The 20,992-nt window shown below is 42.8% G+C and overlaps 1 protein-coding gene across 2 annotated transcripts in view; it reads right to left on the bottom strand.

The window, feature by feature from the left end:
- Positions 1-20,992, bottom strand: part of SFMBT2 (Scm like with four mbt domains 2) — a 108,036-nt gene that overhangs the window by 3,002 nt on the left and 84,042 nt on the right. For both annotated transcript variants that reach the window (XM_068670082.1, XM_068670084.1), the window contains 7 exons: positions 20,540-20,610; positions 19,242-19,381; positions 12,368-12,477; positions 4,549-4,724; positions 3,011-3,183; positions 1,831-2,079; positions 1,466-1,594 (listed from right to left, as the gene is read on the bottom strand). In XM_068670082.1, coding sequence (XP_068526183.1) covers positions 1,466-1,594; positions 1,831-2,079; positions 3,011-3,183; positions 4,549-4,724; positions 12,368-12,477; positions 19,242-19,381; positions 20,540-20,610 — 1,048 coding nt within the window. The remainder of the gene's footprint in view (positions 1-1,465; positions 1,595-1,830; positions 2,080-3,010; positions 3,184-4,548; positions 4,725-12,367; positions 12,478-19,241; positions 19,382-20,539; positions 20,611-20,992) is intronic.

Below are 20,992 nucleotides of genomic sequence, written 5' to 3'. Positions count from 1 at the left end.
CACCTCCTTCCCTCAGACATATTTATGCTCCAAACTCTCTGAACTAGCACCCCAGACGAAAGACATTTTATGAGGGATTTCTGTTGGCTTTATGATCCTCCTTTTAATTACATGCTCAAGTCCTCTTTACTCTTTAATGGACTGAGAAGCAGACCAGTGGGCTACAAGACTGTTTTTTACCCCCTAGGGAGGATCAGAATGTAAGTGCAGAAAAAGCGCAGTAACTCCCAGGCAACATAAACTCCCCAGGACAGCCCTTATTAGGTAGTGTTAAACACAAGGAGGATTTGGACACCTTAAACACTGCTTTGATCAGGACTGTCCTGTTTTTCAGGTTCTTCCTACGGTGAAGCTTGATGCTATGCCTTGATGGTATGGCAAATAACAAGGAAAAGCTCCAGTCATCTGTGTTTGATTAAAGTTCCTATAAAATTCTCTTGCACAGGAGGGACAGGGTTGGCTTTCAAGCCCTGGAGTTATTCCAGGCTGATTAACAAATGGTTGGAGCAAGCTGCAGTGCAGCGACTACAGCATTGTGCTACAGGAGTGTTTTAGCCTTGCTCTACACTCACACTTCAGTTTCCCCCAGCCAAAGCTGCTGTACTCTGGCACTGAGCTATTCACAGTGAAAAATCAGAGATAGTTCGACATGCAGTGGGCCATACCACTGGGTGCCATTGGCTATGGACTAATTAACCACACTTGCTTCTTTCTAACTATGATTTCCTAGAGCTGCCCTTTTCTTTCAGCAGTTGCTGTTACTCATTAGCCAAGGAATGGCTGTTTCTATATAAATTTTACATGTTCACACTAACTTGAGATGAAGGGCATTGGCTTCTACTCCCATAAACTTACCTCCTTAACGGGAGATGTTTGGCATCTCCTGGAATTGGGTCACCCAAGGGCCTGCCTGACTGCCAGATCTTCAAAAAGATGTAGATGGGAATTGGTGCCTACATACTTGAAGCACCTAGGGGTTGGTGCCAAAATCAGCTAATTTGGGGTTCAATTGTCAGTTTTCTGCTTCCCTGGCCAATATTTTCAGACAGGGAGCAACCATGTAGCCAAGAGAAACAGCTGTATATGTACCAAATAACCACTATCTGTTGATACTCTAAGGTGTCTGTGCTGTGCTGGGATTGTGCTGTTGACCTTGGCATGGACCACAGAACAACAAACAAGAAATAACCAAACTTCTAGATTTTGCCAAGGTCTCAGTTTGGGGGCTTTCTGTTCCCTCTGAGTATCTGACAAGGCTCTGACTTGAATTTCCAAGGGTAGCCACGCCTCATCAGACTCTTTGCTACAGCTTGGTCTCAGGGAATCTGAAGCCTACTCATACACTTTTCATGGAAGCCACAGGCCCAATATGTGCTGCCTTTTTTTTTTTTTTTTTTTTTTTTTTTTTTTTTAATGTGAATAAACACCACAGACACAAAGAGAAGAGTTACATGAAGACTTCTACCTGCTCCTGAAATATTTTGGCAAGGGGTGCACAGTCAGTCAGTTTAATAAACCTCACAACATCAGTCACAGTCCACTCCAATGGATTACTGTCCAGGACAAGCTTCTCTTCCTCTTCATGCTTAATTTCCTAAGAAAAAACAAAAGCTCTCATAAAGAAAACTACCTGGTGTGGAAAACCATGCTGCTGGTGAATGGAGATGCCCTCCTCAGATGAGAAAGGCTTGGCACTGAAGGTCAATTTATAGAATCATAGATTCATCAAGGTTAGAAAAGACCCCCAAGATCATCTGGTCTTTAGGGAAAACATTAGGGAAAACATTAGGGAAAACACGTCATTACTTGGGAGCTTGCAGGCACACTCACTTCCTTGACTTGCGTGCACTTCTCTGCCTCACCAAAGGAGAGGGGCTGGGGTTTGCGGCTCCGCCGGGCCCTCTCCGTGGGCGGAGGTCTGTCCGACTCGGTGCTGCTCCGCAAGGTAACCGCTCGCCGGGGCCTGGTGGAAGGCACCTCGGCGGAGGAGGTATCAGTCTGGTCATCACGGAGCTCAGAGCTCGTTTCCTCGCTTCCTGTCTCATCCTCCATCGCATCTGGCTCGTCATCTTCACTCTCCTGCACAAGGACCATCAGAGAAATGGTAGCAAGCCTCAGACATGAATACAGCAGCAGCTCAAAAGGCACCACATCAAACTGCACACCCATGTCCATGGCAGTCCACAGCAACATTTATTTTAACCAAATTATCTCATTTTCATTACAGTGCTATGTAGATTAACACTCAATTTGGATTTGTCACAAAACGTAAAAAATACCCAGTGAACAAGTTCTTTTTTTTTTTGTATGTTTCTAACAAAAGAGCGATGGTAATAACTCATCTGGCATGAAACATTCAGCAGATTCCTGGGAGTTTTGTCAGACAGAGCTTGCAGACATACACCAACTGATGGGAAGTGTGTATTTTGAATATTATATATACCTAAGTTGCCCAAATGACTTTGACAGTCAAGCTCTGATCATGCATCCAAGGCATATCCAAGGCACAGGCCTTAAGTGAAATAAAATTTATACCAAATTAGTTATATTGGTTGAAAGGCCAAAAAACTTAGGTAATGGTTGATTTCATCTTAAAATGGGTTTATTTCAATCTAAATTCCCTTGAAGAAGTATAATTTAAGGAAATGAGGCTGAACCACACCTAAATGAGGACTAAGTCATGAAGATGCAAGCAATCAAGTTATAGTGGATAAGAAGTTGCTCCCCTCCAGCTGAAGTGGAGGGAATTTAACTAAATTGGTGGAGGAAATTTAACTAAATGAGTTTTCTTTTGGGTTGCATGAAGCAGCTGCAATTGATAGCAGAAATCTTCAAAATGTCCCAGTACAACCAGTCCAGTCTTAGAAGCAGAGAGTGGTAAAGAAGAATTCAAAATGGGAAACAGAAGTGGGGGGAGGTTGCTGATAAGTCCCTCAAAAATGAGATGCAAAAGTGCGTGGGGGGGGAGCAATGAGGGAAATTTGCTGATATATCCCAGTGCAATGCGTACCTCTCCAGAGCCTGCAGCATTCACATCAACAGCTGATGACCTCCTTTTCTTCTGCACAAAGATGGATTTCCGCCTTTTTCTGCGTCTGGCTGGCTTGACATGACCACTTTTCATGTTGTTATTTTCCCCAATTGGCGGCTTAATGATTTTTTTCCTCTTCCCATAATAATAAGCTGGAGAAATTAAAGCAAAATTCTCACTGAAAACTTTAAACCACCAAAAGAAGGGAACTTCAGCTTGCTTTTCGCTACTGATTCGGTATTACACTCTAGGTGCACTTTTATGAGGAACTTTAAAATGCCTTGATTTGGAAAAAAATCCAGTGTATACATAAGATGTCATTGTGGTCTAGCACAAAGTGTTACAGCTTTTATGTATGCACTTTTATTGGTGATGAGTTCAGAATTTAACCCCACACTATGTACTTAGAGAAAGTTTCCACTAAGCTGAGCAGCAATTTTAAGCGAGTAAGCCAACATGTTTCATCCTTGATCTAATGCCCTTCTGCATGAGTTAACAGCCTAAGACACATTTTCAGCTGCTAATAGTTTCAGCAGAGGGTAGAGAGGGCCAGCTATCCTGAATTATGTATGTTGGTTCAATGCACAAAGGAATGTGTTTTGTTTCTGTTTTCTAACTCTGAGTATTTCTTGGCCCAAGCTGAAATTAAGGATGTGAAAATCCCCTGGCTTTACATCAGGGGCTTGGTTCATCTGCTTTTTTACATGCCCTACATCATCCTCTGGGGCTGACAAGCAGAGTATCTTTGGACATGTAAAATGGTACTTGGCACCCATATCAAAGTTTGTAACTGCACCGAGCTTTTCACAAGATCAATGGAGTTTAGGGCACCATTCATCTGGCCAAATAGAAACATCAGCTCTAGGATAAGATAAGCACAGATGTAGATCCCCCAGCTGTACCCCTCCAGCTCTCCATTCACTACCAATGGGAGCTAGGAGTCCATCAGGTGTAAAATTCTATAGAAACCCATACTCAGTGATATGAATCTCTCCGAGCCTGCTTCTTCTTCAACCCTGGCACTGAACAGAAGCAAATCAGTTCAAATCAATCATACTGGTTCATTGCAACTTCTGTGATAGAAGGACCCACTTCCACTTTCCTCACCAGTTTAAGACCCAGTTATATCAGTTAACACTGACCAGTAATAACAGTAACACTGACAACAATGATGCAGCAGTTTAAATCTCAGCTGGCCACTGCAGGCTCCTTTTATGTGCTCCTTAAATTAACTTTGCATACAAAGAAAAGTCAATACTTCCAAGGAGCAGTGAGTTTCCAAGAGATATATTAGGACGGGGTGAGATGGACTGTTTTCTGGCAATGCCTGTTTCTCTGCACAGAATACTAAGGGAGCACATAGTGGTCAGGATTAAATAACTACTCAACCTACATGAGATGAATCCTACTCATTATTAATGCATTACCCAATTCATGTTCACTCATGTTCTAGCTCACACATAGTATCCCACTGCTCTGATACCTGGCTAGCAACAAGTCCTGCAGCCAATACTCACTGTACTTGGTTTTAGTATGAATGGAGCAGTTTTCCGGGCAGACTTCAGCCACCAGCACAGGGCTGAACAAATTGGGGCAGCACTCCAACTTTGCACAGACTCTTCTGCAGAAATCCGCCACCTGATCCGATGTTCGCACAATCTTAACAGTCGCCCTGTACGTCTTCCCTCTGTATCTAGAAAAGAGTTCAAGATGACCCCGTGTTACCAATCAAGCTTTGATGCTACAGACCAGATGCTGCCCTCTTGTAGGGGGACACAGTCCTTAATGTTTTTTGGGAGAGTGTGTCTCTTGGGAGGGCAGGAATAAAAGGTCTGCTTTGTTAAGTGACTCCATTTCAGGCAGACTTGAAGGAAAGGCAGGGTGAAAGGATCCTGGAAGCTGAGCTGTGGCATGGTTTTGGTCTGGGAAGGCATACAAATGCAAACTAGATATACCTGGACATACAGCAGAAGACAGAATAAGCTTCCGACCGACTTGGTGCAGATATTATACAGGATAATACACTAATACCATGAGCTGACACAAAGTTTTGGAGAGAGGGGTGTAGTCTCTTCTTATATATTGATCTGTGATGAGAATCTCACACACCTTGTAGAACTTTCTGGTCACCACCCTGTACTGGCAATGGGCTCTGTAAGCCCTCACTACACCTCTGGTCTCCTCCACTGCCTTCTTCCTTGAGGCAGCTCCCACATCACATGCCAGCTCACAACATGTCCACCGTTCGATCACGCAAACTAAGGTCACTTGCATTGTAGAAGTATTCGGGTGAACCTGGATTGTCTGCCATATGGAGACCAGATGACTTTGCTGCTATGAGATCTGGGCAGTCCAAAGCCCAAGGAACTCATCGGGAGTCTCTGGAGTGGTTTAGCGGGGTTCCAGGAACAGGCCCTAAAAACAGCGATTCCTACAGGGAATGCTTAGAGCAGAAATCCTCAATGAAAGGTTTGTCTTAAATTTGTTAACCATGTGCTACTAAAACATTTATTTCAGTGTTTTATATGAAGTGTTTCTGAGCGATAAGTGAAAGAAAGATACAGTTACATCCCTGCTGTAATACGTTGTAGACGTGAACTCTGAAAAACCAATTATCCTCATAATTTATTAAACAGCAGCACCAAGCTATTGTAAACAGTGAGATAAGGTTTTTAAAACATCTCTTACGCGTCCTGAGGAATGCAACACAAGAGACAATCATGCAAGCGCCTGGTGCTAAGGCATTATAAATGTGCTTTAGAGGAGAGAAAAGTGACACACAAAAGAAAGGGAGGGTGAGACAGTGAAAGAGAGATTACTGGATTGGAAGCAAAGACGAAGATAGAGTCATCAGGAAAAATGAGACAAAGCATTTGTGAGTACATTACAACCCATAGGTCACTAGCAGGGAGGCAGCTCCTGATAGTCAGATATGGAAGAGGAAGAGAAACAAAGGAGACGTGGCTGGAGAGTTAAAATACACAGCACGCACCTAGACTCAATTCCCTCCCTCTGAAGATTTTACTGAATTTCACAAAACAACTGAGAAACCAACTCTTGCTGCTCTACCACCCAAAAGTTCTTTCTGGAAACACTGAGATATGGGAAGAGGGTTTCATCTCATGGTATGTGAAGTCCCATAGAGGGAATACCCAAATGAAACTCAGGTCTGAGAACATCCCAATCTGACCATTCTCATGTCACAAAAGACTTGATCCAAACTATCACTTCAACCCAAAACTCTTCCAGAACCTATAGGAGCATCTCTGCAAGGCACCAGACTCCCAGACACCCTATTTGGTGCCCCCAAACTACCCCAGGTTATGGAGACAGTCCTGGAGCCATTCACTCTCCTTATTTAATTAGCCAACCCTTTGTGCACCCTGACAGACCTTGGCAGACATATGAGATAAACTGGACAAAGTGCTTCTTCTAGACAGACAGCACTGTTATTCCGGCTCCCCTATGAAATAGCTGTGCAGGCTGGCTGGCTAAAAGGGGGTTGGCAAAACCTAATATGAAAAGAACAAATTCTACAGGCATTAAAATATATCTACTTATAAATGTTTTATATTTCTTTTCAATGTGTTTGAAAAGACTCCTGCCCTTATTACTTCTCCAGAAGCCATTAAGTTTAATGACGGCCTAGATCGTTAGGTCAGTAAATCTGTGACAGGCTGAAGAATTTCATTGTGCTACCTTCACCTGAACCTCAACAACTTTGCTCGGACTAAAGCACCACTTCTAGAAAAGCACCAGACTCCCCTTTAAGGTCTTCATGCTGGGAGAAACCTGGCAGCAGGAGAACCTGTATCTATAAATCTATGCCTCGCTTTATTTATGGGTATGTGTGGATTTAACTTACATTTATTTGTCCTTGTTCTGACTTTCACCACAAGGATGAAAAGACTGCATCTGGTTTTGTTTCCCTGCAAAAAGCATTGTAATCAGATTGCCTCTTGATCTTCTTTCTTACAAGCTAAGAAAGCTGCCTGATGGGTATTATTCAAGGATGGCTGACTTCTTCTAACTGCGTACTTCCTATTGTGTTTGGCTACCCAGAAAGGACCCATTGTACATTGTAAAGTGACTGGTGAAAGAAAAAGATGAAATTATGAAAAGGAACAACTGACTGATTTCACAGTTCGGTCTGAATGCAACACACATAGCAATTAACAGACTGGATGGCAAAATGTAGATCAACACAACTGCACCAATGAGTCTCAACAATCCAAGGTGTTAGTACTGGCCACAGTATTATTTTTTACATGATTTTGGCCTTGGCAGCACCTCTTTCAATTATAAACCAGATTCTACTAATATTTTCCATATTTCTCACACTACAGATTTCTAACACAAACACCACCAAATGTAATTTGAGCTTGTCTAGGACAGCCATGTGGAAAGAACTCTTTTGGATAAAATCAGAAAAACCTTTTCCATTAGCATCATTCAAAAACTTACCTACTACTGATATTCCTATTGATGCTTTCAAACAAGGCCTCCTATCTTCTTAACCACTTTTAAGTAGTAAGTAACCTGCATGCACAGCATGGCAGCACTGGAGACAGCAAACAGCTGTGTCAAGCTTAATATTTTTAGTTTGCTTGGAAATAACTGTTACTTTAAAAATGATTTTTCAGCTCAAGTCAAAGTAATTTTACTTTACTCTCCCTTTCTTTCTGCCCTCAGATCCCAAAACGCGGAGAAACCCTTCTGGCTAAAACAATTTCCAGGAAAAAATATACTCAGGATCTTTGCTGATTCATGAGCAACAATATTGAGCTAATAGCACTTTGCTGGCAGTATCATACTTATTCTTCTTTTGGAACCAGACATTCATGAGAATAAAATGTCTTCTAGGAGCTCCAGCTGGGGTCCATTGTGCAATGGTGTGAAAAGGATCGTGATGAAGATACATCAAACTGCACAAGCTTTGAGATTACCCTCATTTTCAAAGGTTTTATCACAAGGATATAGCTAACAGTTCTGACAACCTTTGAGACTATTTTGAATAACTCAGTGTCTAAAAGCCTCCACCTCCTTTCGAGGATCAAAAATTCCTATCCGTTCTTTTGCAAGAAATTTCCAGTTTCTTTTCCAAGCTCAAAGTCCACCAAACATATGAAATCTCCTGCAAACATCTCCTGCAAACACCAGCCACCCACAGCAGACAGCCAAAGTCTCTCTGCATTGGCTTTACCAGAAACAATTTACCAGTCCAGCAACACAAACTGTCTAACATCCACTTCACTGTTCAAACCCTGCCTGTATGGACCATTGCAAATGTCCATGATAGCAAACCCTAAAATCTTTATCAAAACCTTTAAAGCTACTCAGTCCATTCTGAATACCAGGGATTTTGCACATACTCCTAATCTGGGTAAAATCAACAAAACCATAGTAAGTTTACAGGAGTAATTACACTAATTCACTTTTGCAGTGCCTCAAAAAATAGGTGCAGAAGACAAATCACGTCACATGAGCTGTAGATTTGTACTGACATTCAAGGACTGCCATTAATAATTGTTTGCCCCCTGGACTTGGCACCACTCCACAGCTTGACTCTAAATATATTATGGGAGACTGTGATGAAAGCCTTGTTAAAGTCAATACAAATAACTTCCACTGGTTTTCCCCCAGCCACCAAAGCAGTCATCTCATCACATCAGGCAGAATTTGTCCTTTGTAAGTCAAATGCTGAGTCCTCCCAGCCACCTTCTGGTCCTGCATATTCTTGGAAATAGCCTTCAGGAGGCTTTGCCTAATAACCTTTCCAGAGACTGAGGTTATGCTGACCAGCCTGTCGTTACTTGGATTATCCTTCTTGTCCTTCTCGAGGTGCCATCTGATGTTTGTCTTGATCAAGTGAACTTTCAAATATGACAGAGAGTGGCTTCGCAATGACATCAGCTTGTTCCCTCAAGCAGAGCTGGATGCATCCCATCTGTTTGCATGCACTTGCATACATCCACTTTGCTTATGTCATCTCTAAGTTCTCTTCCATCAACCATGGGCAATGCTTCACTTCCTCAAACAGGGCTAGGGACATGGAAGGCCTGAGAGCAACCCTTGCCAGCTGTTGAGGCAAAAAGCAAGCCAAAGAATACACCAAACACCTCAACACAATCCATCGCAAATGAAAGAAAGTCTTGTAAAGCAGCTGCAGTGAAAAGATGGTGATTTGGGGTTAATATTCCTAGAATTCAGCTGCTAGATTTGCAGGTCTCAGAACTTCATTTTTCAAGCAGTCCAGGACTACACATCTTTCATATTTTGGTTAACCGGGCTTCCAACAAGACACCAGATAATGTTCTGCACACAACGGTACTGTTTATGCACAAAGTCCTGCAAACATGGGTAAGTCCAATCAACCCCGCTTACAGCTGTTAGAAATAAAAGCCTTTGTATGTAAGATTGGGAAGCCAAATCTAGATGTAGGCACTGAAATTAAAGCATCAAAACCAGAAGGGCTGAATGCCCACAGCTTTGTCTATTCCTCATAGGAATTCAGGGGATTGGGCCTGACATTTCTAACTCATCATCACCAATAAATCAGGTTTGACTATTTCCACAGAGAGCCAGCAGTGCTGTTGGGAAGCGAATGCCATCACACACTGCAGACACATCTCTTTGGACAATCTAAATTGTTTAACTTCTTTGCAAAGCTAGCGTAATTGATTCTGCACTGGTCACTCTTGACAGCAGCGTAAACTAAACGCAGGTCGCCCAAAGACTGGTCTAATGCATTCATGGCACTGAATGATTTGGCATTTGGGCCAGTGGGAAAAAAAAAAAAAAAAAAAAAAAAAACCACACCGCCTTCTCACCATCTTCCTCCCTCCCCTTTGCTCTACCCTACCACAACCATCACTGCAAACAAACAACAACATTGTCAAGATCTAAGGAGTTGTCAGCTCGCATCAGAAGGAAGGCGGTGACACGACATGTCACATTACAGCGCCGGCGCTCCAGCTGGCTGTGGAGCTGTCATCATTAGCAGCAAGACGCCACTGGGAGCTGGCATAGCTGGAACTCGATGTAGACAGGCGTTTGCTTGTTACAGGTCTCTGTTTAAGATTCCAGAGCACAACAGACTGTCATACCTGATGTAGCATGGCATGTGCTGTTTGCACGTCTCAGGGTAGCTGATTTCATAAGCACGTTTCTTTTTCTGCTTCTGCACAAGCAGATGTAATTAAAACCCCAGTAGGCTAGATGAAACAGCTCAAGTAAACCCAGGGAGGGAAAAAAAAAAAATAAATCATAGGGAAGTCAGATAGGGCACATCTACCCTTTGTCACCCACCAAGAAGTACTCAAGGTATCTGCAGGCAAGCTGGTACGACCCGTCAGCACCACTCTGTGCTCCAGCCCCAGAAACCAGACAGCTGCAGCCATGTGGTTCTCTCCAGCACCATTAGCTCCATCTCCTAAGGAGCCAGAGGACAACACCATACTGAATGAGAATATATTTCTATGCTTCGAGTCACTCCAAGACTTGCTGTCCTAGCTCTGAGACTGTAAAGATCCATCCTGTGGCTTGAAAAAGTTGAAAGATGAAAATTGTTTGACTTGCTGAAGAGCTGAGATTGCTGCTTCCTAGGGTAGCCATCATACAGGAACACACAGCCTGTGACTGTCTGGCCAACACTGCATATAAAACCTTGGCATACTTTTATCTGGCAGGCTATACAGATATAAGATATATCCCAGCAGGCTGGCTGCCCTGCTAAATACGTAGGAGAAGGAAAAAGACAAAAGCACAAATGGGTGAAAGTGCCACGGAAGAAAGTACAGGGGATGGAGGTGGTCCTTACTGTACACCTAGCACATCAGTTAGCACTGAGGGAGGTAAGTGCAATAAGGATTGCACCAGCCTTAAGAAGTACATACTACTGCTGTTGAACCAGGCAGATATTCATACTCAAATGAGAAATCCCAACAAGCTTCTATTCTGAACACTGCTAATAGGAAAACTGCCCACAAGCTTGAGTCTTTGCAGGATCGAACAGAAAAACGGAGCATTACAACTCGATTTCACACTGCTAAGTACCTTTTAGAGTGCATTATCTGTCGTTTGCTAGTACAAGGTGTGGGAGCCCAGAATCAATGAAGTCATCGCCCATGACCTGGTTTTATTTTTAATGAAAATCTGCATGCACAAGGATGACTTTTGGATTCCCATCCAAAAAATTTCATTTGATAAACACAAAAGCATGACTTTCCACATGGCTGAGAGAAGCAAATTAAAATAGGATTTTCTGGTGGCTTCTCAATTCTAATTGCAATCCTCCTTTCCAGTTTCAGATTGTGCGGAATAAAAGGTTCTCAATTCTCTCCCTCAATCAGAGCACACAAGAGCTTTCTGCAGTATCGGCATGGCCAAAGATCAAATACAACAGCAATCAATAATTCCATATTTGACAGCAAATCATTGTAAATAACCAAAAGAAAACTGCTTTTATTTGAAAAGGAGTAACAGAGTTCAGCATAAAGGGTGAAATTCACTGCATTTAATGTCGGTACTCAAAAAGTCACAGCAATCAAGCTGGTCAAAAAGAGAGAGCTATCTACAAAGAACTATTTGTTGACCTTTGTCTTAAAATGGGAAGAATTGCTTTTTGGGAGGAATCTGGAGAGAGCATTGGTGATTGTCTCCTCTTTTAGAGGAATAATGGTTCTTGAGACATGTCGTAAGTACAGTGCCCATATATAAAGACATAAATGGTACATTTTAAAGATGGAACTAAAAACAGAGTATTTTTTAGATACCAAGATTTCTTAAATATTGTTTAGATTTAGATAGAATTGATTCTAGAAAGGCATTAAAACATAATCTGAATCCCACATCTGCTAGTATTTTGTCCTAACCACCCTCCTATTTAAAAACATATCCCTGCTATATTGCTTACACTTTTTAGTGCCATTGATTCTTGCCAGGTTTTTCTGTATTAGAGTGACAGGCTCTATATTAAAAGCAGCAATACTGCTACATTTAGAAAGCCAGGAATTGAATGAAATCAATAATAGCCAAGCTTATTGGAGCACCTTATCATAAAACTCAAGACTTCACTGAATGAAGATGGCATATTTCTTCAAAATCTGGATAGCTGCTTGGAGAAAGACAATAGAAATGAACCATTCGGGTGAACATTTCACTTCTTAAGTTGCTACAGAACTAGGCAGGTAGCTCAGTGAAGCAAAATGATAATTAAAAAAGCAAAACTCTCACAATACAGAAAATCTCCTGCTCTTTTTTTTTTTTTTTTCTTTTCCCCAAGCCAGTACAATTTCTGAAGCCTTCTATATAAAGGAGCACACACTGAAGACTTACTTTGCTTTGAGTGTTTCCTCTTGGAAATTCCACTGAGGGTCTTCCACTAGCTGCAGTTCTCGTAAAACACTCCCTGGCTTGTAAGCTGCATTGATCACCATGCTCAGAACCTATTGAGACATAAAACCAACAACAATGATGGATTTAAAAGCAATCCTTGACCACGCTCCCTGGTGCTATATAAGCAGGAGAGGCTTACAGATGCCAATTTATGTTCAAGGATGCACAAGATAAGTGTTAGATGCAATGAAAAGATGTCCCAGATTGAATCTATGTGCCAAGCATGTTGTGGATGACACTTCGGTATGATACCATGACTGCATTAAATACTGCTGGCCAACCCCAAAGATCTCCCATTAAAGGAATGCCAGTGTTATTCCTTGAGACAGGCCCCCTCACCCAAAGCAGGTTCCATTTCCTGCATCCACAGTGGCTCAATTTATTAAAAAATGAAAACATCTCTGATGGCTCAGCCAGGGCCAAAGTCACGTGGGGGTTACACACTGAACACTAGATGGGAAACTCACGTACTTAAGGTTGGCAGTACACTTAAGCATCTGAGTGCTGCATGCCTTGACGGTATTAACGGAATATTAATGAAGTCTACACAAAAAGAGTTTGCAGGAGGTGTGCCTGAAACCCAGTATGTGTCCACTCTGTACAATAAAATGCATGTGCCAATCCATTTAATCCACAGTGTTTGAGAATAAAAATAATTCCTACTATTCACTCAGAGGATCCAAGCCTTAATAGCCTACACTTGGCCTAAGGAGATAAATACAAGAAAAACAAATCTCTTAATAGCACCAGATCATGTGTTTGAACACTCTGCATTGTATGCCCATGAATGACTCCACAATGAATCTGGATTGGTTTTGATATAAATTAGCTCTTTACCTAATGCCTGCTCTTAGTTCTTCAGGGCTCTTAAATGATTTCAGTATGATAAGCATTAAGTTTCCCTAGCACCCATGAACATGCTTCATATGGTTTTCATGAAAAACTGACCAGGTCATATTGCAAAGAGCAACGAGTTTATGTTAACATTTTTTTCTTCTTTTCCTTTTGTGTGCTTTTCTTTAATAAGCCAGCAATCTAATGATTTTCTGGCATTTGGAAAACCTTGAAGGGTGGATAATTTTCAGGCAAGGGCTTTAATTCATGTTGCATAGTACCGTGTAAAACAGAAGTGGTTTGAGTAGCCTGTCTAGATTATTTAATAGAAGCAAAATTTAATTTATCGTTGGTCCCCTGGATAAACAACCGGAACCAGTCTTCAAAAAGATGTAATTAGAGACACTTAAAGCAATGCCTACTAACAGGACCCAATGCCTTATGCAGCTCTGATCTCCTGCACATCTCAAAGAGTGCTATGAGCACACTCATCTCACACAAGGGGAAACAAAAATACAGATTTACCCACAGTTCTCCATCTGGTTCCTAGCTTGTCACACAACCTGAGATTCCCAAGGGCTTTGATTCCCAAGAAAACAAAAGAAAGGTTCTGAGCAACTCCATCCAGTTGCTCATTCACAACTTTTCTCATCTGCTACTCACCATACAGATGCAGCACTGGTATCTGAAACAGATAGGGAGACCCAATGCAGGAAAGACAAAAGTGGGTTTTCAAATAAACACCAACTATATGGGTGGCTCCCACGCTCATTCACAGCTCATGTGTTCCCCTCCTGCAAATCCAGGGGGTTATTTACCACCTCATCAGGTGTCTGCTGGGGACGGTCTCCTTCAGCACGCTTTGACTCCCCTGTTTGCTGGTGAAAGAGACAGGAGCAGAAAGCAGGGGGTTCTTCCACACCAATTCCCATAAACAATGCTGCCCTGATCCTTTATCAGTGCAGTGGTGTTTGTATGAGTTGTCAAAACAGTTAGGAAGTGAGCAAGAAAAGAAAATCCCCCCCCCCTGCAAATAACTGTTTGGCACGGCCTGAGCATTACCCTAGGCACCTAATCAACTCCAGCCCTGCAAAGAAACCACAATGCCAGTACTTCTCTCAAAGGTCGCTTGTCATTCATCAGGACTCTTGCTAAACTTCTAAACACAGTTTTTAAATGAGTGTTTTGTAATAGGAGTCATTTCCCTTTAACAGAAGTTTTTTTTATTATTATTTTTTTTTTAAAGCATTAGCTGTTACTCTTCTTGTATCTCGAATTTAAGTCACTGGGTCTGGCATTTCACAGTGCAGCAGGAGTCCATTACCATGTTAAATATGTTACCTTCTAACAACATTCTCTCTTAATATTACACACTGCTAAGCACTAGGAAAAAAAATATTACTTTTTTTCTTGCACAAAAATTAACTGGGATTAAAGGAAAAATGGTGAAGAAACCTATACCATTTTCCAGCTTTCTCTGGAGATGGAAAGTCCCTTCACTCATGTCATCAGAGATCGGTGGGATTGGCAAATTTCACATCACTCGACCCCTCTTCGTTGATGATCTCAATCCTGGATGAAGCTTTCTCAGGAAATATCACTTAATGAGGTTATATCACAAAATAGCACTATGCCTCTTCTCTTCAAGAGCCCTACGACCAGCATCCTTCTGAGGAGAAATTCAACTTCCCTCCTCTATCTGTGAGTCCACTTCTACCTAACAGGAGAGACCCTAATTCCCAGGCTAGCCTCAGACCAAACAATAAGAAGTTGTTTTATTTTACTTGGAATAATGATGTGTCTGCATGGCAGAGAAAGAAGGCAAGAAGAGCTATTTGTTATTCTTTCATTAGATGATCAAGCACTTAAAACTGAGATTTTGCCTGAGTCCAGGGGGTAGCATTCAAGTGGTGACATGCTTACGACAGACTATGCCATTTCAAAAATAAAGATGGCCAGACCCTAAGTTGGAGAATCTGCTATAGATGGGTTGAAATCCATGGAGCAGTCTTGAGGGCAATGTAAGTGAACCCTCTTGTATAAATGCAGTTTATATCTTTCTAGACTATAAAAGATTTTTGCTATCCCAACACAACGTCTTATAACTAATGATAACACCATCAACATGACTCAATCATACACCTAAGGCTCAGTATAAGCTATGTAATTTTCCAAGCACCATGATTTAATTATGCAAATTTCTCCTAAGAAGTCATGCTGTGCTGAAAAAAAAAAAAAAATCAAGTTGCAGAATGTAATAGCATTCTTTCACAAATGCTGGCTCATTTTTCCAGTTTGCATCAGCGGCAAACACTGAGTCATGCTACCTTTAAGTCCATTTTCATCTAAATAGAAAAAGAGCAAAGTGTCTTAAAAATAGTAATAGCAGTAAGCAATGAGGCTAATTAATCTTTACAGCGTATTTCCTTAAGATATGGTGGGTTATAGATCATCCAGAGTCTTAAAAAAGACATCTCATTATGTTTTACAATGTTGCTGTGGTAAGTTGCTGGCACAGATAGAAGAACAGTTTGGTATTTTTAGATATTCTGCCCCAAGAACTGTATCTGTAGCTGACAGTGTGTTTATTTTAATTTAACTTAAAGTTTGTATTTATTACATATCTTAGCTACTATACAGCCACTACTTCTCAGCCCAGATGCAGCTGTTGGATGGCAGCAGTTGATGCCTCCACTGTCTGTTGGCTCCAAGTCTCAACTTTTTTTCCAAACAAGAATCTCAGGAATGAGATAAACTTTGAAGCTGATGTTAAACAACAGGCACTAACACCCTCACTTGTCTCTTGGGGTGAAGGAAGCCACAATAAACCAAGGGCTTGTGCTGGCACCAGGAGTAATGCACCACCAGGCTTTAAGAAGGATGAGGCATCACCCAGATTTTGCATGGAAGCAAGGGTACATACACACTAACAAACACAGAATTAAAGTCAGTATTTTTGATCATACTATCAAGTAAGTTGTAATTGCTCTCAGAATTTTAGATAAATCTTGCTGAAGGTGGGCCATTCTGGGAGACACCTTAGCAGCTTCCTCATTGCAGAGCTCACAACCTCTGCATCCAACTCTGGGGCAAAGCAAGTAGGCAGAAATCAGGGGGATTCCTGATGTGCTGGAGAAGAGGTGTTGCACAAAAGCAAACCTATCCATGCTGCTTCTCTCCCAATGACCCACATGAGAAAGGCCCAGATTATTCAACTGGAAGGAGGAGATCCTGCTCTACATTACAAGGGTATCTCCCAACCTTATTTAGACCAGAGCCAAGCAACCCATGGCTATCTGTTGGTGTACAGCCTGGTAGCACCAATTTATTTGGAGCTGGATCCAGAATGATGTTTCACTGCATCGCTGATAGATGTAAAAAAGTGACATGCATTCAGGGGAAAAAAATGTCTGAGGAGCGTGAGCCACACTTATATTTATTTATTTTTTTTAATATATATATATCCCTCATGGTTGAGTGCAGAGGAAGGCAGGGGATGGTGAGCTACTTGCTCAGCACCCAGCCAGGAGCAAGGCCTCCCACCACCTGGTACTAACAGGGAGAGGACATCTGCTCTCTTCTTGTTTTAGGGAATCCAGGCCAGGGAATGGGGCAGGAGATGGTTATTCAGCTGTTTTCAGTCTGGGGTTTTCATCAGTGTCAAACACAACAGCATCTCTATCACAGAGACTGCTGCCCACTGTGAACTAGCTCATGTCTGGCACAGGTTCAAATTTTAACTAGAACATCTCTAAAGGCAGAGAGCTGTGGCTGGAGACCAGGGTGATTTAAAAGGCTCCCACCAGACTGCTGATGTATCTGTTCTTCCTTCATAGCTGTTGTTTGGGGTTGTCTTTCCCACACTCCCCTGTGTGTTGCCAGAGTAAAGCACATGTATAATTTATCTATTCCAGACAAGTTATGCTGATGCATAATTTACAATGGCCTGTAATTCTCCTATATAGTGAGACAGAGATAATTATAATGCATTTGCATTCTCTGGGCCATGTCATCAGTGGGTATAAAGCCAGACAAAGCCATCAAGCTTTGTATTGAGACTGGGCTTGGAGGGATGGGGAGCTTTGCAGGCTCTGCAGCTCACGAAGCCTTGTGGCTGTGGGTTTGGGATTGAGGAGTTATCTCCTACACTGCTGTCAGCACTCAGCTCTGCAATCCCTTTGGGTGCTCTGGCAGCTGCTAAGATATTTAAGTTGTAGGTACATTTTCCTTGCTGCCTCTTGCCTCCTCCAGCTGCTTGGGTACACCCATGGTTCTCTGAGCTGCTGACACCTCTCTTGCCTTGGCTGATAGGAACCAGGTGTATTTCCCCAATAGCAACACCCTGAATGTCTCCTCTTCACCCCTTCCAGAACCCAGACCTGGTCCCCATAGACCCAATGAGCTTGGATTTATCTTCAAAATACCATTAAGAAACACTGGGACATTGCCCTGGTCCTGCTCCTGAGGAATCATTTATGGCTCCAAAAGCAAGATACTCATGTCTTGTTGACACTGCTATTTTCTCCTTCAGAAAGGAATTCTGCAAGGAGTCAGAGCAGGGGGAAACTGGATTTCTGTAGGAAAATTAGTTTTGTTTCCACAGTCAATAATAAGTCCCTTTCTTGAGGAATTTGGAGAAGCTGGTGTTAGTCTATGCAACAAAGCCATGAGACACGAGGGGAGGACCTGGCAGAAGCTTTGCACTACTTGTGCAAAATCCAAATTCCAGGAGGAGAGGGGGAAGAAACGTTAGCATACCCATTAGCTGTGGATGCCTCATGTTTCCCCCATGTTGCTTTTTCATTGCCTGGTTTTCAAGCAGCAGCAGATTGCTAACACTCCCCATCAGCACGCCACCAAGGACTGGCTTTCAAATTTGGCAGCTGTCAACTTGTGCTCTGCAACCACTTTATCCTGCTTTCTGCTGAGGGCTATTTTTGATTTGCATTTTTTGCAGATCCAAGTGTCCCACCTGCACAAGCAGCTGGATTATTGGGCTCTCTTCGTGGCCTTTTTTTAACCATGTGAGACAACTGGCAGTGCTGCTGTGTGTAAAGCAGTGTACAGAGGCAATCAGGGAGTGGGGACACGAGAGTCACTCTACAGTACAGAAGAAGAATGTTTTTGAAATTGGTGGGTGGTTTGGGAGGGATCTCTCCTTTCAGGTATTTCTGCCAAGGGATGAAATCCATCTCACTTCAGACATCTTCAAACCTCCTCACCACACTGGGCACCGAGGGTCTGGCAAATACGTCAGACCTAAAGGTTCCCCTGCCTTTCCTCTGCAAGCAGAGGGAGCTCAGATCCACGTCAAGTGGGGTTCATATAGGTACAGATAAGAAAGCTGGAAGACCTAGATTACCAAAAGACCCCAGTCAAGTTGAAATAGTGCCCACAGGACCAATGGCACCCTGCTTATCCAACAGGACCATCTTGTCCTCTCCCACTTGAAGTCATCCTGCCTCTCATCTGTACATGTACAGTACACCAGTGGAAGCTGAGCACATCACACACCTCCATACTTGGCTTTCTGTCCTGTTTCACGTTGAATCCCAATGATTTGAGTCCCATAGGACCACAGTCACACATACAAAGGTGTCCCCCATGCCAAATCTGCTGGCTCAACAGTAGTGCAGATGCTGCACTGCTTGTGCCAGGAGAAACAGGTTGATGGCTAAAAGCACAGAGGTCCTCTTCACGGACAGCTCTGGCCAGAACAGTAATTCTCCTGCACAGCAGCAGAAGTTAGATGAAACTTGCTCCCAATCAAGAAAACTCCCCATGTTTCAGAAATGTCTCCTCTCATGTTAAAACCCCCAATGCATGCACATACCCCAACCTCCCAACTTACAGTTTTGACCTGTGGAAGCTGCCACAGCATTCCAGCACAATTTTAGGTACCTCCTTATTAAATTCTCACCCAGCAACCCACAACCCAGGTTTTCCCCTGAAGTCCTCCCAAAAGATAGCTGAGCCATACCTCTTTAAGGACCAGCACGCACTTGCCAGGCCCGACAGACTGAGGTAGCTCTGCTATTCTGCCTTTGTTTAAATAAGGACCTGAGAAGCAGCGGTGGTTGATGTAGAGCTGGGGACAGCAGTATCTCCCATTGATGGTGCCTGCAAGGAGAAAGTGGCGTTGATGTGCATTTACACTTTGGGACAATAAATCAGGGGTCCTTCTTCTTCCTCCATGATGGGGGAAGGAGGAGAAATAAAATGGGGGTCATAAAAAGTCTTCCCTAAGAATGAAAGTAGAGAAGCCTCTGCTACTTGAATTCATTCAACACAGGAAGATTAATTGCTTTTAATGGTAACTAATATGGCTGCATACTCTACTGAATGGAGAATCAGGAAGGGATTTTGTTCATAACAGGACCCGAGGCTCTATCATAACTCACATTGCAGATGAACACGAGCAACTCAATTGCAACATGCTATGGAGGGAACACGTTAGTTGTTTCTGACCAGACATGTAATCAGCTCAGGGAGAAAATTCAGGTGAAAGGCTCCACCACCCCTGTTCAGCTGCCCTCCAACCCAGTAAGAACTTGGATACTATTACCCTGAAATGACATGGGTCTAACAAGCAGTTTTGTGTATCTGGGCTAATCATTCTGGGCTTCTTTACAACCCATGGAGAGAAGCAGATACTTAAAGACACCATCTGGCTGTCCACAATAGCTCAGATGATCATACCCAAAAAGCGCCCATTTGACTACATTTGATTATGACAGAGAACTGGGCTGTTGGCTCAGATACTGATATGTGTCCTATAGATATATGAAATAAAATGAATTAAATCCTGCCTTTCCTGCAGTGTCTCCACAATTAACTGGATGAATATTGTACTCTTGGTGCCTCTCACCGTCACTAAATTGGAGGAAAATTTACCTTTAGCAGAAGTAGCAGCCATACCACATAGTCATGATGCTAACACTGGGACACATGAAGTCCTGGTGTAAGCAATTTAATGGATGACAATTAGAAAGCCACATCCATCTCCACCAGAGCTTCTGGCCCTAACATCAGCAGCTGAAATGGGCAAGTTGTATGGGAACCCCAATAAACCCAGCAAGACACAGTGTTCCCACACAGAGGACTGGACCCTCACATGTAGTACATCTGAGACACCCTGCACTGCTTTGTAGGACTGCATCCCCTGAGGACGTGACCCTATCTCCCCACCCGTATGACACATTCACTTCTTTTTTGGGGTTTTCCCCCTCCATAAAGGCAACGGACCCTTGATATCCCACTGGTGTCAAGCAGCCTTACCTGTTGTGTCTGGCTGAGGAACCGGGCAGAGGTCATGAGGTATTTTCTCAACAGGCACTGTGGATGGTAACCTGTTAAAGAGCAATTTGGAGTATTTACTAAGGTTAAATGGGGCAGAACCAGCCTTCAGGCTGGACTGTGACACACACCACCATCTGCCTGGAGTGAGAACTGAAGATGCAACAAACGCAGCCCTGCTTCCACTCATTTTATCATAGCCCAGAACCTGCATATTGCAGAAGGTGCCAGACTGACCCCTCCTCCAAAAATGCACCCCAGTTCGTGCGCTTTAGCCCTTCGGACTGCAAATATTCACATTCAAGTCCTTGAAATTCTAGTTTCTGGAAACTGGAAGGGTTAGACAGGGAAATGCTCTCCTGGTGCACGCCTGTCCTTCCCGGGTATCCCTTACTGGCCTTCAGGCACTGGATATGGCTGCACAGTCCCAGCTAG

The sequence above is a fragment of the Anas acuta genome, chromosome 1, assembly GCF_963932015.1.
Source record: "Anas acuta chromosome 1, bAnaAcu1.1, whole genome shotgun sequence".
In the NCBI taxonomy this organism is placed as follows: domain Eukaryota; kingdom Metazoa; phylum Chordata; class Aves; order Anseriformes; family Anatidae; genus Anas; species Anas acuta.
This window is presented reverse-complemented; position numbering and strand designations above follow the sequence as displayed.